At 42.9% G+C, this 19,252-nt stretch overlaps 1 protein-coding gene across 1 annotated transcript in view; it reads left to right on the plus strand.

Annotated features, from left to right (window-relative positions):
* adamtsl4 (ADAMTS-like 4) overlaps positions 1–19,252 on the plus strand; it is a 94,724-nt gene that overhangs the window by 28,053 nt on the left and 47,419 nt on the right. The window contains exon 5 of the mRNA XM_060920985.1: positions 10,436–10,538. Within this exon, the coding sequence (XP_060776968.1) occupies positions 10,436–10,538 (103 nt within the window). The remainder of the gene's footprint in view (positions 1–10,435; positions 10,539–19,252) is intronic.

Below are 19,252 nucleotides of genomic sequence, written 5' to 3' on the forward strand. Positions count from 1 at the left end.
GAAGGTGTGGGATGAAGATTTGCAATGGAGGAGTGTGGGAGGAATTGGTATGGGATAAGAAGGTGTGGGATGAAGATGTGGGTTGGAGGAGTGTGGGAGGAATTGGTATGGGATAAGAAGGTGTGGGTTGGAGGAGTGTGGGAGGAATTGGTATGGGATAAGTAGGTGTGGGTTGGAGGAGTGTGGGAGGAATTGGTATGGGATAAGAAGGTGTGGGATGAAGATTTGGGTTGGAGGAGTGCGGGAGGAATTGGTATGGGATAAGAAGGTGTGGGATGAAGATTTGCGATGGAGGAGTGTGGGAGGAATTGGTATGGGATAAGAAGGTGTGGGATGAAGATTTGCGATGGAGGAGTGTGGGAGGAATTGGTATGGGATAAGAAGGTGTGGGATGGAGGAGCATGGAAGGAACTGGTATGGGATAAAAAGGTGTGGGATGGAGTTGTGTCGGAGGAAGTGGCGTGGGATACGAAGGTGAGGGATGGAGGAGTGTGGGAGGAATTGGTATGGGATAAAAAAATGTGGGATAAAGGGATGGAGAGGCGTGGGATGAAATGATGAAGAGGTGTGGCAAGAGTAGGTGTGGTTTGTGTGAAATCGTGTATAAAATATGCCATTCTATTTTCAAACTACTCCTTGATAGATGAATCCGATGTTCTGCCATCTTGTGGTGCCGCTGTTACTGCAGTGGCAAGGTATAATGACCGTGTGTCTGCTGACAGCAGCATGGGAAGTTGGATTGACCACGTTTGGCAGCGCCCCCCAGTTACTCGTGAATTTACCTTATATGGATGGTGATCTTAATGCTATTCAAAACTTACAGCGAAGTTTGACACAGGTTATGACAGTCATCAGAAATGGAGGAAAAAAGACCACTTGACCATCCACCACATTTCAGGTAATGAAGTGTAATATATTATCCTAATGTCACCGTACGAGCTCGCTAACATAATCATGCACGAGTTGCATTTAACAACTACAGTGAACAATCATTTAAATATGAATTTATGCAAGTGACAGCGCAGCGCTGACGTGGCACAGCGCGGTGGAGCGCCGCATATCTGCACTTTGGAAATAGGTATTCAAAATCTCATTTCATCTCATTATCTCTAGCTGCTTTATTATGGAATCAATTTTGTTCCAAAATGTTCATACAATACTTCTGAAATATCAAACAAAAACGACAAATCAAAATACAAAAAAACAAAAAAAAGTCAATTTTTTTAGACTGACAAACAAATTATTCGTGCAATTGTGCAAAATATCAGTCTATTACTCTTCAGAAACCTTTTATTTTTGTTCCGCGTCTTTCTCAGTTTTGTTTGGCGTAATTTATTTTGGTTGCGATTCCAGCTTTCTCGTTTGCGCTCCCTGACTTTTTGCTTGCAGTTTTGGCACAAACTTCACGTGTGGGTGGGCTGTCCAGGAATGCATTCCCATTGGCTAACTTGTGTTTGACTGACAGCCATTCCCCGGAGGCTGTTGCGGCCATTTTCCTACTCGGATTTTGGAGGACTGTTTGACGAGTGACCGATCCATTGACGGTAAACAAGGATCGAGTGGACTTCAGTGGCGACTGATATTGAATAAATTCAATATCATAGTCGCCACTGAAGTCCGCTCGATCCTTGTTTACCGTCAATGGATCGGTCACTCGTCAAACAGTCCGCCAAAATCCGAGTAGGAAATGGCTGAGCGTAGCTGTCAGTCAAACACAAGTTAGCCAATGGGAATACATTCCTGGACAGCCCGCCCACACGTGAAGTTTGTGCCAAAACTGCAAGCAAAAAGTCAGGGAGCGCAAACGGGAAAGCTGGAATCGCAACCAAAATTACGTCAAACAAAACTGAGAAAGACGCGGAACAAAAATAAAAGGTTTCTGAAGAGTAATAGACTGATATTTTGCACGATTGCACGAATAATTTGTTTGCCAGTCTAAAAAAATTGACTTTTTTTTGTTTTTTTGTATTTTGATTTGTCGTTTTTGTTTGATATTTCAAAAGTATTGTATGAACATTTTGGCACAAAATTGATTCCATACTTTATCCTGTTCTACAGGGTCGCAGGCAAGCTGGAGCCTATCCCAGCTGACTACGGGTGAAAGGCGGGGTTCACCCTGGACAAGTCGCCAGGTCATCACAGGGCCGACACATAGACACAGACAACCATTCACACTCACATTCACACCTACGCTCAATTTAGAGTCACCAGTTAACCTAACCTGCATGTCTTTGGACTGTGGGGGAAACTGGAGCACCCGGAGGAAACCCACGTGGACAACATGCAAACTCCGCACAGAAAGGCCCTCGCCGGCCACTGGGCTCGAACCTGGATCTTCTTGCTGTGAGGCGACAGCGCTAACCACTACACCACCATGCCGCCCAGTATTCAAAATGATTTCATGAATCTCCTAGCATGTGATGAGACACTTCTGGCAAACATCTTGGTCCTCAGAATGCACCTTGGGCATTCAGGTTTGTTTTTTTGTTTTGTTTATTTCCAAAGCTGAAGTTTGCCACTACTTTGAGCAGCTGAGAAGTGCACAGATTCTTCCTGATTTCTGAGACATCGTTATCAAAAGTAACTTTACATCAAAAGTAAAGGTAAAAGTAGAAAATCGTACACTTCTGCGGACAGCTTGCATTCACACACGCGCATCTTGTTGGGAGACGTCACTGCGGTAATGGCGACATATTTCATTCCGGTACTTTCCTAGCTTCGTCTATATCGGGATGTATATACAGTGTTCCAAACCACACAATCAATTCTAATGAAGATGCTGGCATTCGGGACACAGCCTGTAGTGGCCGAGTCTGAGGACAGGAAATGAAGAAGCGTTCCAGCTGAGATGAGACAGATGTCCGTCACCTGTGTTTCTCTCTCCATGGAAACACTGCTGAGTCAGATGCTTCCCAAGAGTCATGAAGATCCTCTCAAAGGAATGTGTGTGTGTGTGTGTGAGAGAGATTTTTATGTCACTTTTATCACTTTGTGGTTCATATCTGTGTCTCTCTCTGTATTGCACTCCACTCTCCAGCTGCATAAGTTCGAAAACAGCTGCTCAGATTCCTGTAGTCGTTGAAACACACACACACACCAGACGTCGCTCTCTCTAGAGGTGCAGAAGAATTTGTGAGCAGACGTGTAATCCAAAAGCTGCACACACACTCGGAATAAACCACACACATGCAGACACACGCAAGTTCATTGTCCTGAGGAAACTAAACAAAAAAACCTTGTTATTTGATGATATCAGTTCTTACTTGCAAGCTCAGGGGTGTGTGTGAAGCAGTTAGTGATCGCTATTAATATTTAAGTTTAGCATAAACTATAAGAGGCCTCCTGCTGTTCAGTGTGTGTGTGTGTGTGAACCCTACACCCAGCTTACACACAGAGCCGAGGCCCGTCTGAGGTGTGTGTTTTCAGTTCAGAGCAGGTGTGTATTAGGAGCAGGTGTCGGAGTAGTATGCCACCTGTGTTAGCGTGTTAGCAAACAGTACCAAGTAGCAAACATCAACTCTATAATTATTGGCACCTTTCAATGAGGATTAAAAAATAAAATGTCATCTTGGTCCCAGTGTTTTGAAGGTTGCCATGACAACAGGGCATATGGTTGTGTCACAAACCGAATACTACTGTATTAAATAATGTGTCATAATAAAACATTATCTGTTTGACTGGAGTTAGCTAGCCAACTGAGCATTAGGGGGTTGCTATGGCAACAAGGCACATGGCTGTGCCACAAAGTACACACTACTTTACTAAACAATGTGTCAAAATAACACGTCGTACATGTTCCCGGAGTTAGCTCGCTGGCAATGTGTCTAGGTTACCATGACAACAGGCCATATGGTCGTGCCACAGACGGTATATGACTGTACTAATATCATACTACTGTACTGTCCGATGACTATTCCGGACGACATCAAAGACAAGTTCTACCAAGAGCGAGACTCTCATCTCAGGGGTTCCCAAGGGTGAGAAGCTCATCATCTTTGAAGATTTCAATGCCAGAGTTGGTGCTGAGCACCAAACGTGGGAAGGTACAATAGGCAGAAGTGGTGGGGGCAAGTGCAACAGCAGTGGTCTCTTGCTTCTCACAACCTGGTTCAAACACGATCTGTTGATCACCAAGATGGTATTTTGTGAAGCTAACCAGAACTGGATGCATCTAAAATCTAAGCATTGGCACCTCACTGATTATGTCGTTACTAGACAAAGCGACAGGAAGGATGTTCTGATCACCGTGGTACTGAATGCTGGACTGACCATAGACTTGTCATCTCTAAGTTCATCCTCCACATTTGGGCTAAACGTCAACCTCAAGGTCAGAAGACACTGAAGCACACTGCAGTGTTTCCCACAGACCAGGTAGCAATTTGTGGTGCTCCACTGTGCCGATGAGGGAATCATGCGCGGTGGTGTCGTGGCGGTCGGTGGAGTCGGTCATTGGGGTGTATGCAAAGTGTTTACAGCGGGCGGTGTTCAAACACACAGTATTTTTCTTCACCTGCTGGGACTATTTTAAAGCTACAAGAAGCATTTGAGATTATTCAGTTCAATCTAAATTCTTTTAAGTTCTTTAACCCATTGATGCCGGATGCTGCGTTGCGCAACATTGCCCCTAGCGCCGGTTGTTGCATAACGCAACATTGCCCCAAATGCTGGTTGCTGCATAACGCAGCATTGTTGATTTGTCATTATTTTCAAGACGCATGCCAGATTTGTTTTTTTTTTTTATAAAAATGTGTTAGTGTTAATGCTGAATGAGCATGATCCAATAAAAGCAGAGAATTTTATCTTTTAAATGCAACTTATTTCATGTCTTTATGTGCTTCAGAGGCTGATATATTGAATTTTTCATAGGCGTTTTCAATTCATTATTTTTATTTCAGAAAACCCTCAGGCAGATGGGGACCTTTTCTAAAAACTGGCTTAGGCATTTGCAGACGTTTTTTTGCAGGCATTTCAGGCGTCAATGGGTTAAGAGAAGACAGCTAAAATGATTTTTACCAGAACCCTGCCTGGTTTGATTCCTCGACCCAACTTTACATTACAGGGCAGGCCATTAGTTTACTGGGCTTGATGTTGGTGGAAAACCTGTCTTTTAAATTTATGAAAATTACTCACCAAAATTGAAGTTAAAGTTTAGTTTTTTGCCTTTTTAGTGGCGATCTTTCAATCATTCTTTAGTTGACATTCAAGGAATAAATTGCAAAAAACAAGCTGGAGGTTTTTATTTTAAATATTGAACTCAACACTTACCTCAACCAATACTAAAATGAAATAAATAGTATAATGTAACAACAAAATAATAATAAAATAAAATATAATAATTAGATGTAAGAAACCACTTAAGGTAACACCAAGGCAACTAACAATAATGAAAAAGCATTACCCTAATTGGTGCAAAGCCTGCATGCCCTATCAGAACATTTAATTCTGCGTGGCTTCCTGAAAAAAAACTCAAGTGCCCTATCGTAAGCGAAGTCATTGGGTTCGGGACCATTTATGGAGATTCGTAAGCAGGCTGCCAGATGTTCCCCTTGGAGCCTATTCCTGAGGTCTGTTTTAATTTATGGATAAAAAAGGACATTTTCTTCATCATCAAAGCACTAAAAATTTCCATTACATCAAAAAAATATACAAAGGAATCCTGAATTTCTATGTGCTTACCCTATTCATAGCTGAGAAATCCCGCTCGCAATTCTACTTCGCCAATAAAGCTAATAAAGATGTTTCTTAAAATATTCAGATTTTATGCTTCAGATAGCATCAGCTAGGCATCCCCGCGAGTATAACAACATTTTATTTAGGCTAGTGGGAAATCTATATTTATTGTGATTGTCAAGCCATTATTAATAATTTGCATGAATGCTGAAGCGGGATAAACGGGATAATGCAATAAGGCCGGTTCCTCACGTCAAGCTGCTACTGTATGCATCAAAATTGGTTTATAGCCTGACTCAGGGATGTCCGTTTCCTGTAAGCCAAGAAGGCTATGATAAAGCTCATCACGAGCACGATGTAGGCTACCTTTTAAAATAAGGGGCCGGAAGGCGAATCGGGAAGGCTGCATTATTTTTAATTAGCCTAACAGGCCTACTTGCAGTCCGGGTATATGCGCAACGGCAGGCCTGTGGACACGCCTCCGTCTCTCTCTGTCTCTGTGTGTGGGTGCGCACGCGTGCGTGAACGAGAAGAAAGAGCACTATGAATGAACGGAACGATACACAACGGAAATTTTTTTTTTCAAAATCGCGAGTCTGATTGTGTGGCGATAGGAATCCATTGTGTGGCGCTGTGCAACACAATGGTCTATGTATGGGAAACCCTGCACTGATGTCTCAAAGCTGAAAGTAGATAATAATGTGACCTTCCTTTCCGAAGGCCTTCACGCTAAACTCGCTGATCTGCACTTTGGCAGATCTAATGTTGAGGATGATTGGATGGTCTTCAGGTAAGTTCACTTTACCTCATTTGAAATTCTTTGTCACAACAGAATTAAGCATCAGGATTGATTTGATGAGAACGACATTCAAATCCATGATTTACTTTTGGAAAAACACAAAGCCCACCTGGCTTGCCAACAGGATCCTAATTCAACCTCCAGGAAAGACGCCTTCATCAGCATCCACCAAGCTGTACAAAAAAAACTACGCTTCATGCAGGACGACTGGTTCAGATGCAAATCCATGGATATCCAGAAATGCATGATTCTAAGCGTTTTTACGATGCCATGAAAGCGTTGTATGGCCCACAGCCCTCTGGCAAATCCCCACTCCTGAGTGCTGATGACTCAACCCTGATCACTGAGCGTGCCAAGATCCTGGACAGATGGGCTGAGCACTTCCATGCAGTTCTTAATCACCCTTCTGCTATCAACGAAGAGACTATCACCCAATTACCTCAAGTAGAGATAAATGTCACCCTTAATTCCATACCCACTATCTATGAAGTGGAAAAAGCCATCAGACAACTTTCCTGTGGTAAAGCTCCAGGCGCTGATGCCATACCTGCTGAAATCTACCAGGCTGTTGGGCCAACGATAATTTAGAAGCTACATGAACTTTTTATATCCTTTTGGGACAAGGGTATATTACCACAGGATTTCAAGGATGTGTCTATTGTCCACCTCTAAAAGAGGAAACAGGCAGTGTTGTGACAATTATAGAATATCTCTCCTTGTTGGAAAGATCTTTGTCAGACTGCTGCTCAGTTGCCTGAACATGCACCTGGAAGATGGCTTAATTCCACGAAAGTCAATGTGGTTTTCATGTTGGCCGTGGCACAGTGGATATGGTTTTTGCTGCCAGGCAGCTCCAAGAGAAATGTCTAGAACAGTATCAGGAGTTGTATACCACATTAGTCGACTTAACAAAGGCCTTTCACTCTGTCTGCCATGAAGGACTATAGAAGATTATGACCAAATTTGGATGTCCCGATTGATTCACCACTATAATACGCTAGCTCCATGAGGGCATGATGGTCCATGTCCTAGATGATGGTGAGGAATCCCCTGATTTTCCTGTCTGAAATGACATCAAGCAAGGCTTTGTTTTTGCCCCAGCGCTGTTCAGCATAATGTTCTCTGCCATGCTGGATCATATTGAGGCATTTAACCAGATCGACCCAGGAATCAATATCAGCGACTGAACAGATGGGAAACTTTTCAACCCACGTCGCCTGAACACTAAGATCACGCGGTCATCTGAGAGTTGCTCTTTGCTGATGACAGTGCCCTAAATGCAGCAAATCATGGATAAGTTTTCTCAAGTTTGTGACAACTTTGGGCTAAACCTCAATATAAAGAAGACTGAAATAATGTAGGGGCGGCACAGTGGTGTAGTGGTTAGCACTGTCACCTCACATCAAGAAGGTTCTGGGTTCGAGCCCAGTGGCCGACAGGGGCCTTTCTATGTGGAGTTTGCATGTTCTCCCCATGTCTGCGTGGGTTTCCTCCTGTGGAAAAAACAGTCCAAAGACATGCAGATTAGGTTAATTGGTGGCTCTAAATTGACTGTAGGTGTGAGTGGTTGTTTGTCTCTATGTGTCAGCCCTGTGATGATTTGGCAACTTGTCCAGGGTGAACTCAGCCTCTCACCCATCGTCAGCTGGGATAGGCTCCAGCTCGCCCGCGACCCTGCACAGGATAAGCGGTTACGGATAATGGATGGATGAATGAAGTAATGTATCAGCCAGCTCCAGGAAAAGCGGATGCTGAACCCTCAATTCAAGTGCATGGAACTAACCTCAAAGTGGTGGAAGAATTCCACCCTCTCAAGGGCTGTACAATAGATGATGAGGTTAACTGCAGGATTGCAAAGGCGAGCACTGCCTTTGGTCAACTCCGCTCCAAAGTTTGGGAGTGAAGAGTCATTCGTCTATCATCCAAGTTACAACTGCACGAGGCAGTTGTTCATCACAACCTTGTTGTATGCCTGTGAACCCTGAGCTATCTATGCCAGATGTGGCAAAAAATTGAATCACTTTCACTTGACCTGCCTCCGCAGGCTGCTGAGCATTTGGTGGCAAGACAAAATCTGAGACACTGAAGTCGTCATATGCTAATTCTCCACAAATTCACACCATCCTGCAATGTTCTCAAGTTCGCTGTGCGGGCTACGTCTGTCGCATGTCGGATTCACAACACCCTAAACAGTTATTTTATGGTGAGCTGTCTTCTGGTAAAAGATCCACTGGAGGTCAGCGGAAAAGATTGGAAGACAGTCACAAGGTGTCTCTGAAAAAATGTGGAATTTGCACCGATTCATGGGAAAGCCTTGCGCAGGACTGTCCTTCCTGGAGCGCTGCCAGAAATAAAGGCTTCAGTTGACTCCGAGTCGTCACGCTTGGCAGAGTGCAGGAGGAAATGTGAAGTCCGTAAGATGAGAGCAGCAAGCACGTCTTTAGCTGTTACTCAACACTTTTGCCCAACACGTGGATGATACGTTCATGCCCGAATTGGCCTCATCGGTCATCTTCGGACATATCGAGCCGAATTCTACTACGCTGATGTAATGGTCATCTTCGCAATGGCAATAAGATGCCAAAATTGTTGCTGTTGTTAGCTCGACAGCTAAAATTGTTGTCGTACCTATGTTACCTGTGGTTAGCTTTGGTTACGTACTATATAGTCAGACTATTTAGTGTGAAATTATACAGTTTGGGACACAGCCACAGGGAGGAACCTGACTGAGTGCTAAATATTTAGCTACCCAGCAACACTGCACACGAAACTGTAGATGTGTGTGTGTGTTCCAGTCTGTCCATGGCTGTGTCCCAAACCACACAATCCTGTACTAAATAGTGTGCAAAATAATAAGACCCACAAATTACCATAGCTGGCTTACCACATTATGTATTACACTGGTATGCGGTTTGGGACACAGCCTTGAAGAGAATCGAGCACACACTTGCAGTATATACTGTGGTACATGTTGTATATTTTCTCTTCAAATCATATATTTGCATTTAATTTGCATAAAAGTAGCATAAGCTCATACATCCAGTTTGTTGCCCGCTCCATCACTGGGCCAATATATTTCTTTTTTTTTTCTTTAAGTCTGTATTTATGCGTTTTGGGAGTCCTTTGAGACGTCTTCCTGTCTGTCTGAGCGTGTGTGTGTGTGTGTGTGTGTGTGTGTGTGTGTGCTTCCATTTTGAACATTTCTTTCTACCTCTGCTGTATTTCACATTCTTGGCTCTTTCTTACTTTTCTGAACTTTTGACTCAAACTTCAGTCTCTCTTCCACCTGTCACTCGTTCTCCTTTCGTCTCTCTCTCTCTCTCTCTCTCTCTCTCTCTCTCTCTCTCTGTCTGTCTCCGGGAAGAAATTTACACAGAGTGTGTTTCCAGGTTTAATATTACTTCCATATGGCGACTAAAACACCACATATACTGTGCAGCACACTGTAACTAAATCTCACTCTCTCTATTGCTGTCTCTCTGTCTATCATTTTCTCTCTCTCTCTGTGCTGTTCTTCCTCTCTCTGTTTTTTCTAATTCTGTGATTATCTGCATTCATCCCTCTGTCTGTCTGTCTGTCTGTCTCTCCCTCTCGCTGTCTGTTTTTCTCCCCTTTCACCCCATTTTCTTCTCCTACTGTATTTCATCACTTGTCTTTTGGCCCAGTTATTTTACTTTTCCTCTCCTTCTGTCTGTCTGTCTGTCTGTCTGTGTGTGTCTCTCTCTCAGCTCTTCAAGCTGCACATTTATCCACGTATGCTAATTCTAGATAGCTTTATATTCGCTTCCACACATTTTATCCCCAAATAAAGTCATGGCAGTGGAAGAAGTTTAAGCTGCACAACTGTTCGAACTTTGGTGATAAAAATGCATCAACACCTTCTGACCAATCAGAATCCAGAATTCTGCACTGCTATGGTGTAGTAGTCAAACCATTATCACTTATTCCAGAGTTTTCTGTTTGCAGGCGTGTCCCGGTTCCCGGGTGGACCCTCGAGCCGAGCAGTGCGCCGTGTTCAACGATAAAGAGTTCATGGGCCGCATTTACGACTGGGAGCCTTTTACTGAAGGTGAGACAGAATGTAGGGCTCAACTGAATGTTCATATATCACTCTACTTCTCTGTCCATTCTTTCATTCATATTATTCACGCTTTTCTTTCTTGCATATTTCTTTTTTGTGAGTTAGTTTTTGCTTTCGACATAGCACATATAGTGCATACGTAGTTTAGATGTGGAATCCATCCATCCATCTATCTATCTATCTATTATGAATTGCTCATCTATTTTTCCATTCAATTTATTCATGCGTCCATCAATCTCTTCATTTGTTCTTTCATTCATCCATCCATCTATCCATTTGTAGCTGCAATCCATCTTACCATCCAGCCATCCTTTAAGCAGTCTATCCATCCATCTGCCATTCCTACCGTCTGTCCACTATGTATTGCTCCATTCTTCAATCCATCCATCCTTGTCATCATTGATCTGTCATGTGGTGTTTCATTCATTTATCCATCCATCTGTCCATCATGTGTTGCTCGATCCATCTATCCATTTCTCTAACTTTCCATCCATCTCCATCCTTCCTACCACATAGCTGTCATGTGTTGCTCCATCCATCCATCCATCCATCCATCCATCCATCCATCCATCCATCCATTCCTCTTCCTCTATATCCATTCTTTTATGTATTCATCAATCCCTACATTCATCCTTTCCTCCATCTACCCACTTATCCCATCCATCCATCCATCCATCCTTTTTATCATCTATCCATCATATATTGTTTCATCCATTTATCCATCCACCTATCCATTGTATGTTGCTCCATCCATCCATCCATCCATCCATCCATCCATCCATCCATCCATCCATCCAGCTGTTCCTCTCCCTCTCTATCCATTCTTTTATGTATTCATCAATCCCTACATTCATCCTTTCCTCCATCGACCCACTTATCCCATCCATCCATCCATCCATCCATCCATCCATCCATCCATCCATCCATCCATCCATCCATCCATCCATCTATCCTTTTTATCATCTATCCATCATTGTTTCATCCATTTATCCATCCACCTATCCATCATATGGTATGTTGCTCCATCCATCCATCCATCCATCCATCCATCTGTTCCTCTACCTCTCTATCATTCTTTTATGCATTCATTAGTCCCTACATTCATCCTTTCCTCCATCTACCCACCTGTCCAATCCATCCATACATCCTTTTTATCATCTATCCATCATGTTTCATGCATTTATCCATCTTTCTCTCCATCATGTGTTGCTTGATCTATCTATCTATCTATCTATCTATCTATCTATCTATCTATCTATCTATCTATCTATCTATCTATCTATCTATTTTTCCATCTATCTCCATCCTTCCAACCACATATCCATTATGTGTTGCTCCAGCCATCCATTCCTCGACCTCTCTATCCATTCTTTTTTGCATTCATCAATCCATACATTCATTCTTTCCTCCATCTACCCACCTATCCAATCCATCCATCTGTCGCTCTACACAATCCACCTTGCTATACATCTTTTGTTTTTTATTCTTTCCTTCATCATCATACACACATGTTGTCACATTCTTCTGGAAGGAGTTGTTTATTTCACATTCATCTAAAGAGTCTCCAGCATCAGCACTTTTTGAAGGTCAGTCTGTTTTCTGTGCCTCACTCTTCAGGACTTCAGGACACTTTGTGTACGCGTTTCTCAGGAACATGACCAGCTGATTTTTTTATTTTTTTTTGTATTCACTTCAAGAAAGGGAAAAAAGCTGAGGCTGGTGAGGAAACAACTGTTTAGAGGTGCCGTAACCTGAGTGAGAAATATTAAATGAAGTAAATGTAACGATAAATAGATAAAGAGGATGTTCTGTTATATGGGAATAATAAATCAACTTGAGGTTTAGGATTGACTTTACATGCTCATTGATGTCCCAGCTTCATCTGGATGATGAATCTTACAGCCTTTTTCCATCTGCTCATTCGATAAGAAATATAGTGCACTTGTATTTTGGACCCTGCACGAGGTGCTTTCCTGCCGTGACTCATCGCTATTTATATCACAGACAATCAAAGTACAAGCTGGTTCATTACTTTAAAGTGTTCTGTCCATTGGCAAAGAGCATCTCTTTTAGATTTTATAGCAACACACTTGTTGCATTTATTAAAAAACACACAAAATGTATTTTCTCGTCCTTTCAATATCTCATCTCATCTCATTATCTGTAGCCGCTTTATCCTGTTCTACAGGGTCGCAGGCGAGCTGGATCCTATCCCAGCTGACTACGGGCGAAAGGCGGGATACACCCTGGACAAGTCGCCAGGTCATCACAGGGCTGACACATAGACACAGACAACCATTCACACTCACATTCACACCTACGGTCAATTTAGAGTCACCAGTTAACCTAACCTGCATGTCTTTGGACTGTGGGGGAAACCGGAGCACCCGGAGGAAACCCACGCGGACACGGGGAGAAAATGCAAACTCCGCACAGAAAGGCCCTCGCCGGCCACGGGGCTCGAACCCGGACCTTCTTGCTGTGAGGCAACAGCGCTAACCACTACACCACCATGCCGCCCTCCTTTCAATATAAGTAATAATATGCATTAAAACATCTCAATCATTGCCATTTTTTATAATGTTTGCATAAATTTTGCCAGAATTTGTCCCATAACAAGTGAAATCTCTCAAACAATTCAAAGCTCACTGAGGTTAATCGAGTGAAATTAGTGAGATTACTGCACCTCTTTTTTTTAAATTCACGTTTTTATTGAACTTTTCACAGGCTTGGTACATGACATTTTTCTCCATACAAAAAAGGGCAATATATATATATATATATATATATATATACACACAACCCCGATTCCAAAAAAGTTGGGACAAAGTACAAATTGTAAATAAAAACGGAATGCACTAATTTACAAATCTCAAAAACTGATATTGTATTCACAATAGAACATAGACAACATATCAAATGTCGAAAGTGAGACATTTTGAAATTTGATGCCAAATTTTGGCTCATTTGAAATTTCATGACAGCAACACATCTCAAAAAAGTTGGGACAGGGGCAATAAGAGGCTGGAAAAGTTAAAGGTACAAAAAAGGAACAGCTGGAGGACCAAATTGCAACTCATTAGGTCAATTGGCAATAGGTCATTAACATGACTGGGTATAAAAAGAGCATCTTGGAGTGGCAGCGGCTCTCAGAAGTAAAGATGGGAAGAGGATCACCAATCCCCCTAATTCTGCACCGACAAATAGTGGAGCAATATCAGAAAGGAGTTCGACAGTGTAAAATTGCAAAGAGTTTGAACATATCATCATCTACAGTGCATAATATCATCAAAAGATTCCTTAGACGGCACTGCATCACATACAGGCATGCTTCTGTATTGGAAATCACAAAATGGGCTCAGGAATATTTCCAGAGAACATTATCTCTGAACACAATTCACCGTGCCATCCGCCGTTGCCAGCTAAAACTCTATAGTTCAAAGAAGAAGCCGTAACTAAACACGATCCAGAAGCGCAGACGTCTTCTCTGGGCCAAGGCTCATTTAAAATGGACTGTGGCAAAGTGGAAAACTGTTCTGTGGTCAGACGAATCAAAATTTGAAGTTCTTTATGGAAATCAGGGACGCCGTGTCATTCACACTAAAGAGGAGAAGGACGACCCAAGTTGTTCTCAGCGCTCAGTTCAGAAGCCTGCATCTCTGATGGTATGGGGTTGCATTAGTGCATGTGGCATGGGCAGCTTACACATCTGGAAAGACACCATCAATGCTGAGAGGTATATCCAGGTTCTAGAGCAACATATGCTCCCATCCAGACGACGTCTCTTTCAGGGAAGACCTTGCATTTTCCAACATGACAATGCCAAACCACATACTGCATCAATTACAGCATCATGGCTGCGTAGAAGAAGGGTCCGGGTACTGAACTGGCCAGCCTGCAGTCCAGATCTTTCACCCATAGAAAACATTTGGTGCATCATAAAATGGAAGATACGACAAGAAAGACCTAAGACAGTTGAGCAACTCGAATCCTACATTAGACAAGAATGGGTTAACATTCCTATCCCTAAACTTGGGCAACTTGTCTCCTCAGTCCCCAGACGTTTACAGACTGTTGTAAAGAGAAAAGGGGATGTCTCACAGTGGTAAACATGGCCTTGTCCCAACTTTTTTGAGATGTGTTGTTGTCATGAAATTTAAAATCACCTAATTTTTCTCTTTAAATGATACATTTTCTCAGTTTAAACATTTGATATGTCATCTATGTTCTATTCTGAATAAAATATGGAATTTTGAAACTTCCACATCATTGCATTCCGTTTTTATTTACAATTTGTACTTTGTCCCAACTTTTTTGGAATCGGGGTTGTGTGTATATATATATATATATATATATATATATATATATATATATATATATATATATAATCAAGAAACGATTCTAGCGACAGACTTAGCACATCATATAAAATAAATAAATAAACAAACAGACAAAAAGAAGAGAAAACAGGTAGCAGAAAACTAAGATGATGAGCACAGGTGCCTCATACACGCACATATTTCATATAGGCATGGTACTGTGGTGTACAATATCATAAGATCTCTAAAAAAAAATAAAAATAAAAAAAATAATTGGTTCCTAGTGGGGTCATCATTTATCTTTATGTAATCCCAAAACCCTTCCCACGCCCCCCCCCCTTTCCCATCATCACTCAATCTGCTAAGCATACATTTATAGGATGCAGTTTCAGTCATTGCACAGACCCATCCTTTCACCTGTGGAATTTTTGACGTCTTCCAATGTCTTAAAATGATCCGACATGCTGTTGTTGTACCAACTGAGATTACAGAGAAATTACATTTAGTTATTTTAGGTAGCTGAGATCTGTCCCGGGGCGGCACGGTGGTGTAGTGGTTAGCGCTGTCACCTCACAGCAAGAAGGTCCGGGTTCGAGCCCCGTGGCCGGCGAGGGCCTTTCTGTGTGGAGTTTGCATGTTCTCCCCGTGTCCGCGTGGGTTTCCTCCGGGTGCTCCGGTTTCCCCCACAGTCCAAAGACATGCAGGTTAGGTTAACTGGTGACTCTAAATTGAGCGTAGGTGTGAATGTGAGTGTGAATGGTTGTCTGTGTCTATGTGTCAGCCCTGTGATGACCTGGCGACTTGTCCAGGGTGAACCCCGCCTTTCGCCCGTAGTCAGCTGGGATAGGATCCAGCTCGCCTGCGACCCTGTAGAAGGATAAAGCGGCTTGAGATAATGAGATGAGATGAGATGAGATCTGTCCCCCAATAAGCACAGCCCTGGACATGAGGGGACTTCTGCTCCGAGCCAGTTACTTAAAATAATTAGGATCTTAGTCCAAAAAGTTCTGATTAAGACACATTCCCACATACAGTGAAGATTACTGCACCTCTTGAACATTCATGTAGTCTCAAGTAGAAGGCTGTCAATCAAGTATGCTCATTAGAATATCAGGCCACACCCAGTAGGACAGTTGAGATCGGTCTCATCAGTGATTTATTTGAGCAGGTACTTTTGCTTAACATTCAAACTTTGTTGGACAGGTAATATCACACTGACATACAAACATTTTTACAATGTTACACCATTTATTTCAACTTGAAAGAGTAAGAACTTGCACAGGAAGTAAAAGTGATGCGTTGTGTCATCACGATAAACGGACAGTATTCTCCTTTTCAGTCAGCAGATATCAATAAAACGTCATCCGATTCATTGCATGAATTATGATTTCACGCAGTGAGGCTACATTTTCATTGAGAGGTCAAAAGGTGTAAAGTTTTTACTTCAAAATAGCACCACGAGCCCTGAGTGTCTTTTCAGAAAAAAAGCTACTTTGAGAGATTTGGTCACTGAATGTGCTTTGATATGGAATCAATTTTGTGCCAAAATGTTCATACAATACTTTTGAAATATCAAACAAAAACGACAAATCAAAATACAAAAAAAAAAGTCAATTTTTTTAGACTGGCAAACAAATTATTCGTGTAATCGTGCAAAATGTCAGTCTATTACTCTTCAGAAACCTTTTATTTTTGTTCCGCGTCTTTCTCAGTTTTGTTTGGCGTAATTTATTTTGGTTGCGATTCCAGCTTTCTCGTTTGCGCTCCCTGACTTTTTGCTTGCAGTTTTGGCACAAACTTCACGTGTGGGCGGGCTGTCCAGGAATGCATTCCCATTGGCTAACTTGTGTTTGACTGACAGCTACGCTCAGCCATTCCCTACTCGGATTCTGGCGGACTGTTTGACGAGTAACCGATCCATTGACGGTAAACAAGGATCGAGTGGACTTCAGTGGCGACTATGATATTGAATTAATTCAACAAAGTGTAAGTGCGGGACAAATGTGTTGCAGTAGTACACAAGTCCACTCGATCCTTGTTTACCGTCAATGGATCGGTCACTCGTCAAACAGTCCGCCAAAATCCGAGTAGGAAATGGCCGCAACAGCCTCCGGGGGAATCGCTGAGCGTAGCTGTCAGTCAAACACAAGTTAGCCAATGGGAATGCATTCCTGGACAGCCCACCCACACGTGAAGTTTGTGCCACAACTGCAAGCAAAAAGTCAGGGAGCGCAAACGAGAAAGCTGGAATCGCAACCAAAATAAATTACGCCAAACAAAACTGAGAAAGACGCGGAACAAAAATAAAAGGTTTCTGAAGAGTAATAGACTGATATTTTGCACAATTACACGAATAATTTGTTTGCCAGTCTAAAAAAAATTGACTTTATTTTTTTGTATTTTGATTTGTCGTTTTTGTTTGATATTTCAAAAGTATTGTATGAACATTTTGGCACAAAATTGGTTCCATACTTTGATTGAGATAAACAATCAGGGCTAAACATGCCTTCACATATTGACTTTTTTTTTAAATGATTTTAACATTACACTTCCTGACGGAAAAGAATAACGTGTGAGTTTGTTGATCATTTCGAAGAAATGTTGTTCATTTCAGACGTCAAATAATGGTAGAACATCGTCACATAATCTGACATATTGAGTCCTCTTTGGCTTCTCTTTCAACTTCCCAAATATCTAGCACTTCTATTCGACGCGGATCCCAGATGCAGTCTTCCTCCAGGCCGCTTGGCACCATGCCACAGTTCAGTGGCACCCACGTCGAGTTGTATCCATGCTCATGCCAAGTTTTTTGTAGAGGATGGCCCTGCCTGTCGATTCTCTTCACCTTCCCTACTTGTACCTGCAGCTTCATGATGGCCAGTCTCTCCCTACACTTTGGTTGCAGAGGGTAGCGCCTGGCTTTTTCCACACTTCTGCTCACATAGACGCCAGGCCCCAGCATTCCATCAGAGGAGCGTCTGAAACCGTGCTGCTTGATATTCTCTGCTGCTTCCAGCGTCGTCCCGTGGTACATGATATAGGATTTGTGCCCTCCATAATGCTGTAAAAAATTGCCCATGGAAAATTCACCTGAAAACAAGCACAAAAATAATTCAAGATCCAAATTCTGCTCCATAATGATTAATACAACTACTATATTACTGATGGAACTGGAGCCCCAAAATCCTTTTCATGAGCAAGTTTAGCCTTTTTCACCATGGAAAAGTCATATATCATGTTATTCCCGGCGGCACGGTGGTGTAGTGATGAGCACAATCGCCTCACAGCAAGAAAGTTCGAGTCCAGCGGCCGACAAGGGCCTTTCTGTGTGGAGTTTGCATGTTCTCCCCATATCTGCATGGGTTTCCTCCGGGTGCTCCGGTTTCCCCCACAGTCCAAAGACATGCAGGTTAGGTTAACTGGTGGCTCTAAATTGACCGTAGGTGTGAATGTGAGTGTGAATGGTTGTTTGTCTCTATTGCCGCTTTTCCACTACCAACGCGGCTGAGTTGGGCTGAGTCGAGCTGAGTGGGGCTGTTGGAGTTGCATTTCGACTACAACCGCGCTGAACCGTGCTGGCTGGAAGTGGGTGGACACATTGGGTGGAGTTAGCGAAAGTGGGTGGACGTCACGTGATGTCGTTAGGCGGCGCAAACAGTGACATCAGTGACCTTTTAAGCGGTAGTCTCACGACCCGGATAGTAAACAATAAACATGGAGGACATGGAGTCGTTAGTGTTGCTGGTCTTGGTTCTGTGGCTTGTTGTCACCGACAACGCCAACAGATACTGGCAAGAGTGTATAGATGAGGCGAGGCGCATAAGGCTTCAGAAATTCTCGTAATTCTTCTTTCGGGTTTACGGTGTTTACAGATCCCAGCGTGCTCACGGGGCGTGTGTGGGCGTGTGAGGACACTCTTCCTCACCAATCAGTGCACAGGGGAGTGTCTCCTCACGCCCCTAGCCCCACTCGGCTCGGTTTGGCTCGCTTCAGCCCCACTCCAAAACCGTGCGAGTTTTGGGTGCTGAGTAAGGCTGAAGCGAGCTGAGTCATGCTGCTCTGAGGTAGTCGAAACGCGAGCCGTGTCAGGCTGAAGTGAGCTGAAGTGAGCTGAAAAAGGGTAGTGGAAAAGGGCCATATGTGTCAACCCTGCAATGACCTGGTGACTTGTCCAGGGTGTACCCAGCCTCTCGGCCATAGTCAGCAAGGATGGGCTCCAGCTCGCCTGCGACCCTGCACAGGATAAGCGGCTACAGATAACGGATGGATGTTATTCCATGATTCCTTTAACTTGAACCCATTAGGGATTAACATGAAAACTCCCAGGGCTTCTCGATGATACAAATATTTTTGAGTCAACAGGCTGAACGTGATAAACAGCAT

The sequence above is a fragment of the Neoarius graeffei genome, chromosome 5, assembly GCF_027579695.1.
Source record: "Neoarius graeffei isolate fNeoGra1 chromosome 5, fNeoGra1.pri, whole genome shotgun sequence".
Lineage (NCBI taxonomy): Eukaryota > Metazoa > Chordata > Actinopteri > Siluriformes > Ariidae > Neoarius > Neoarius graeffei.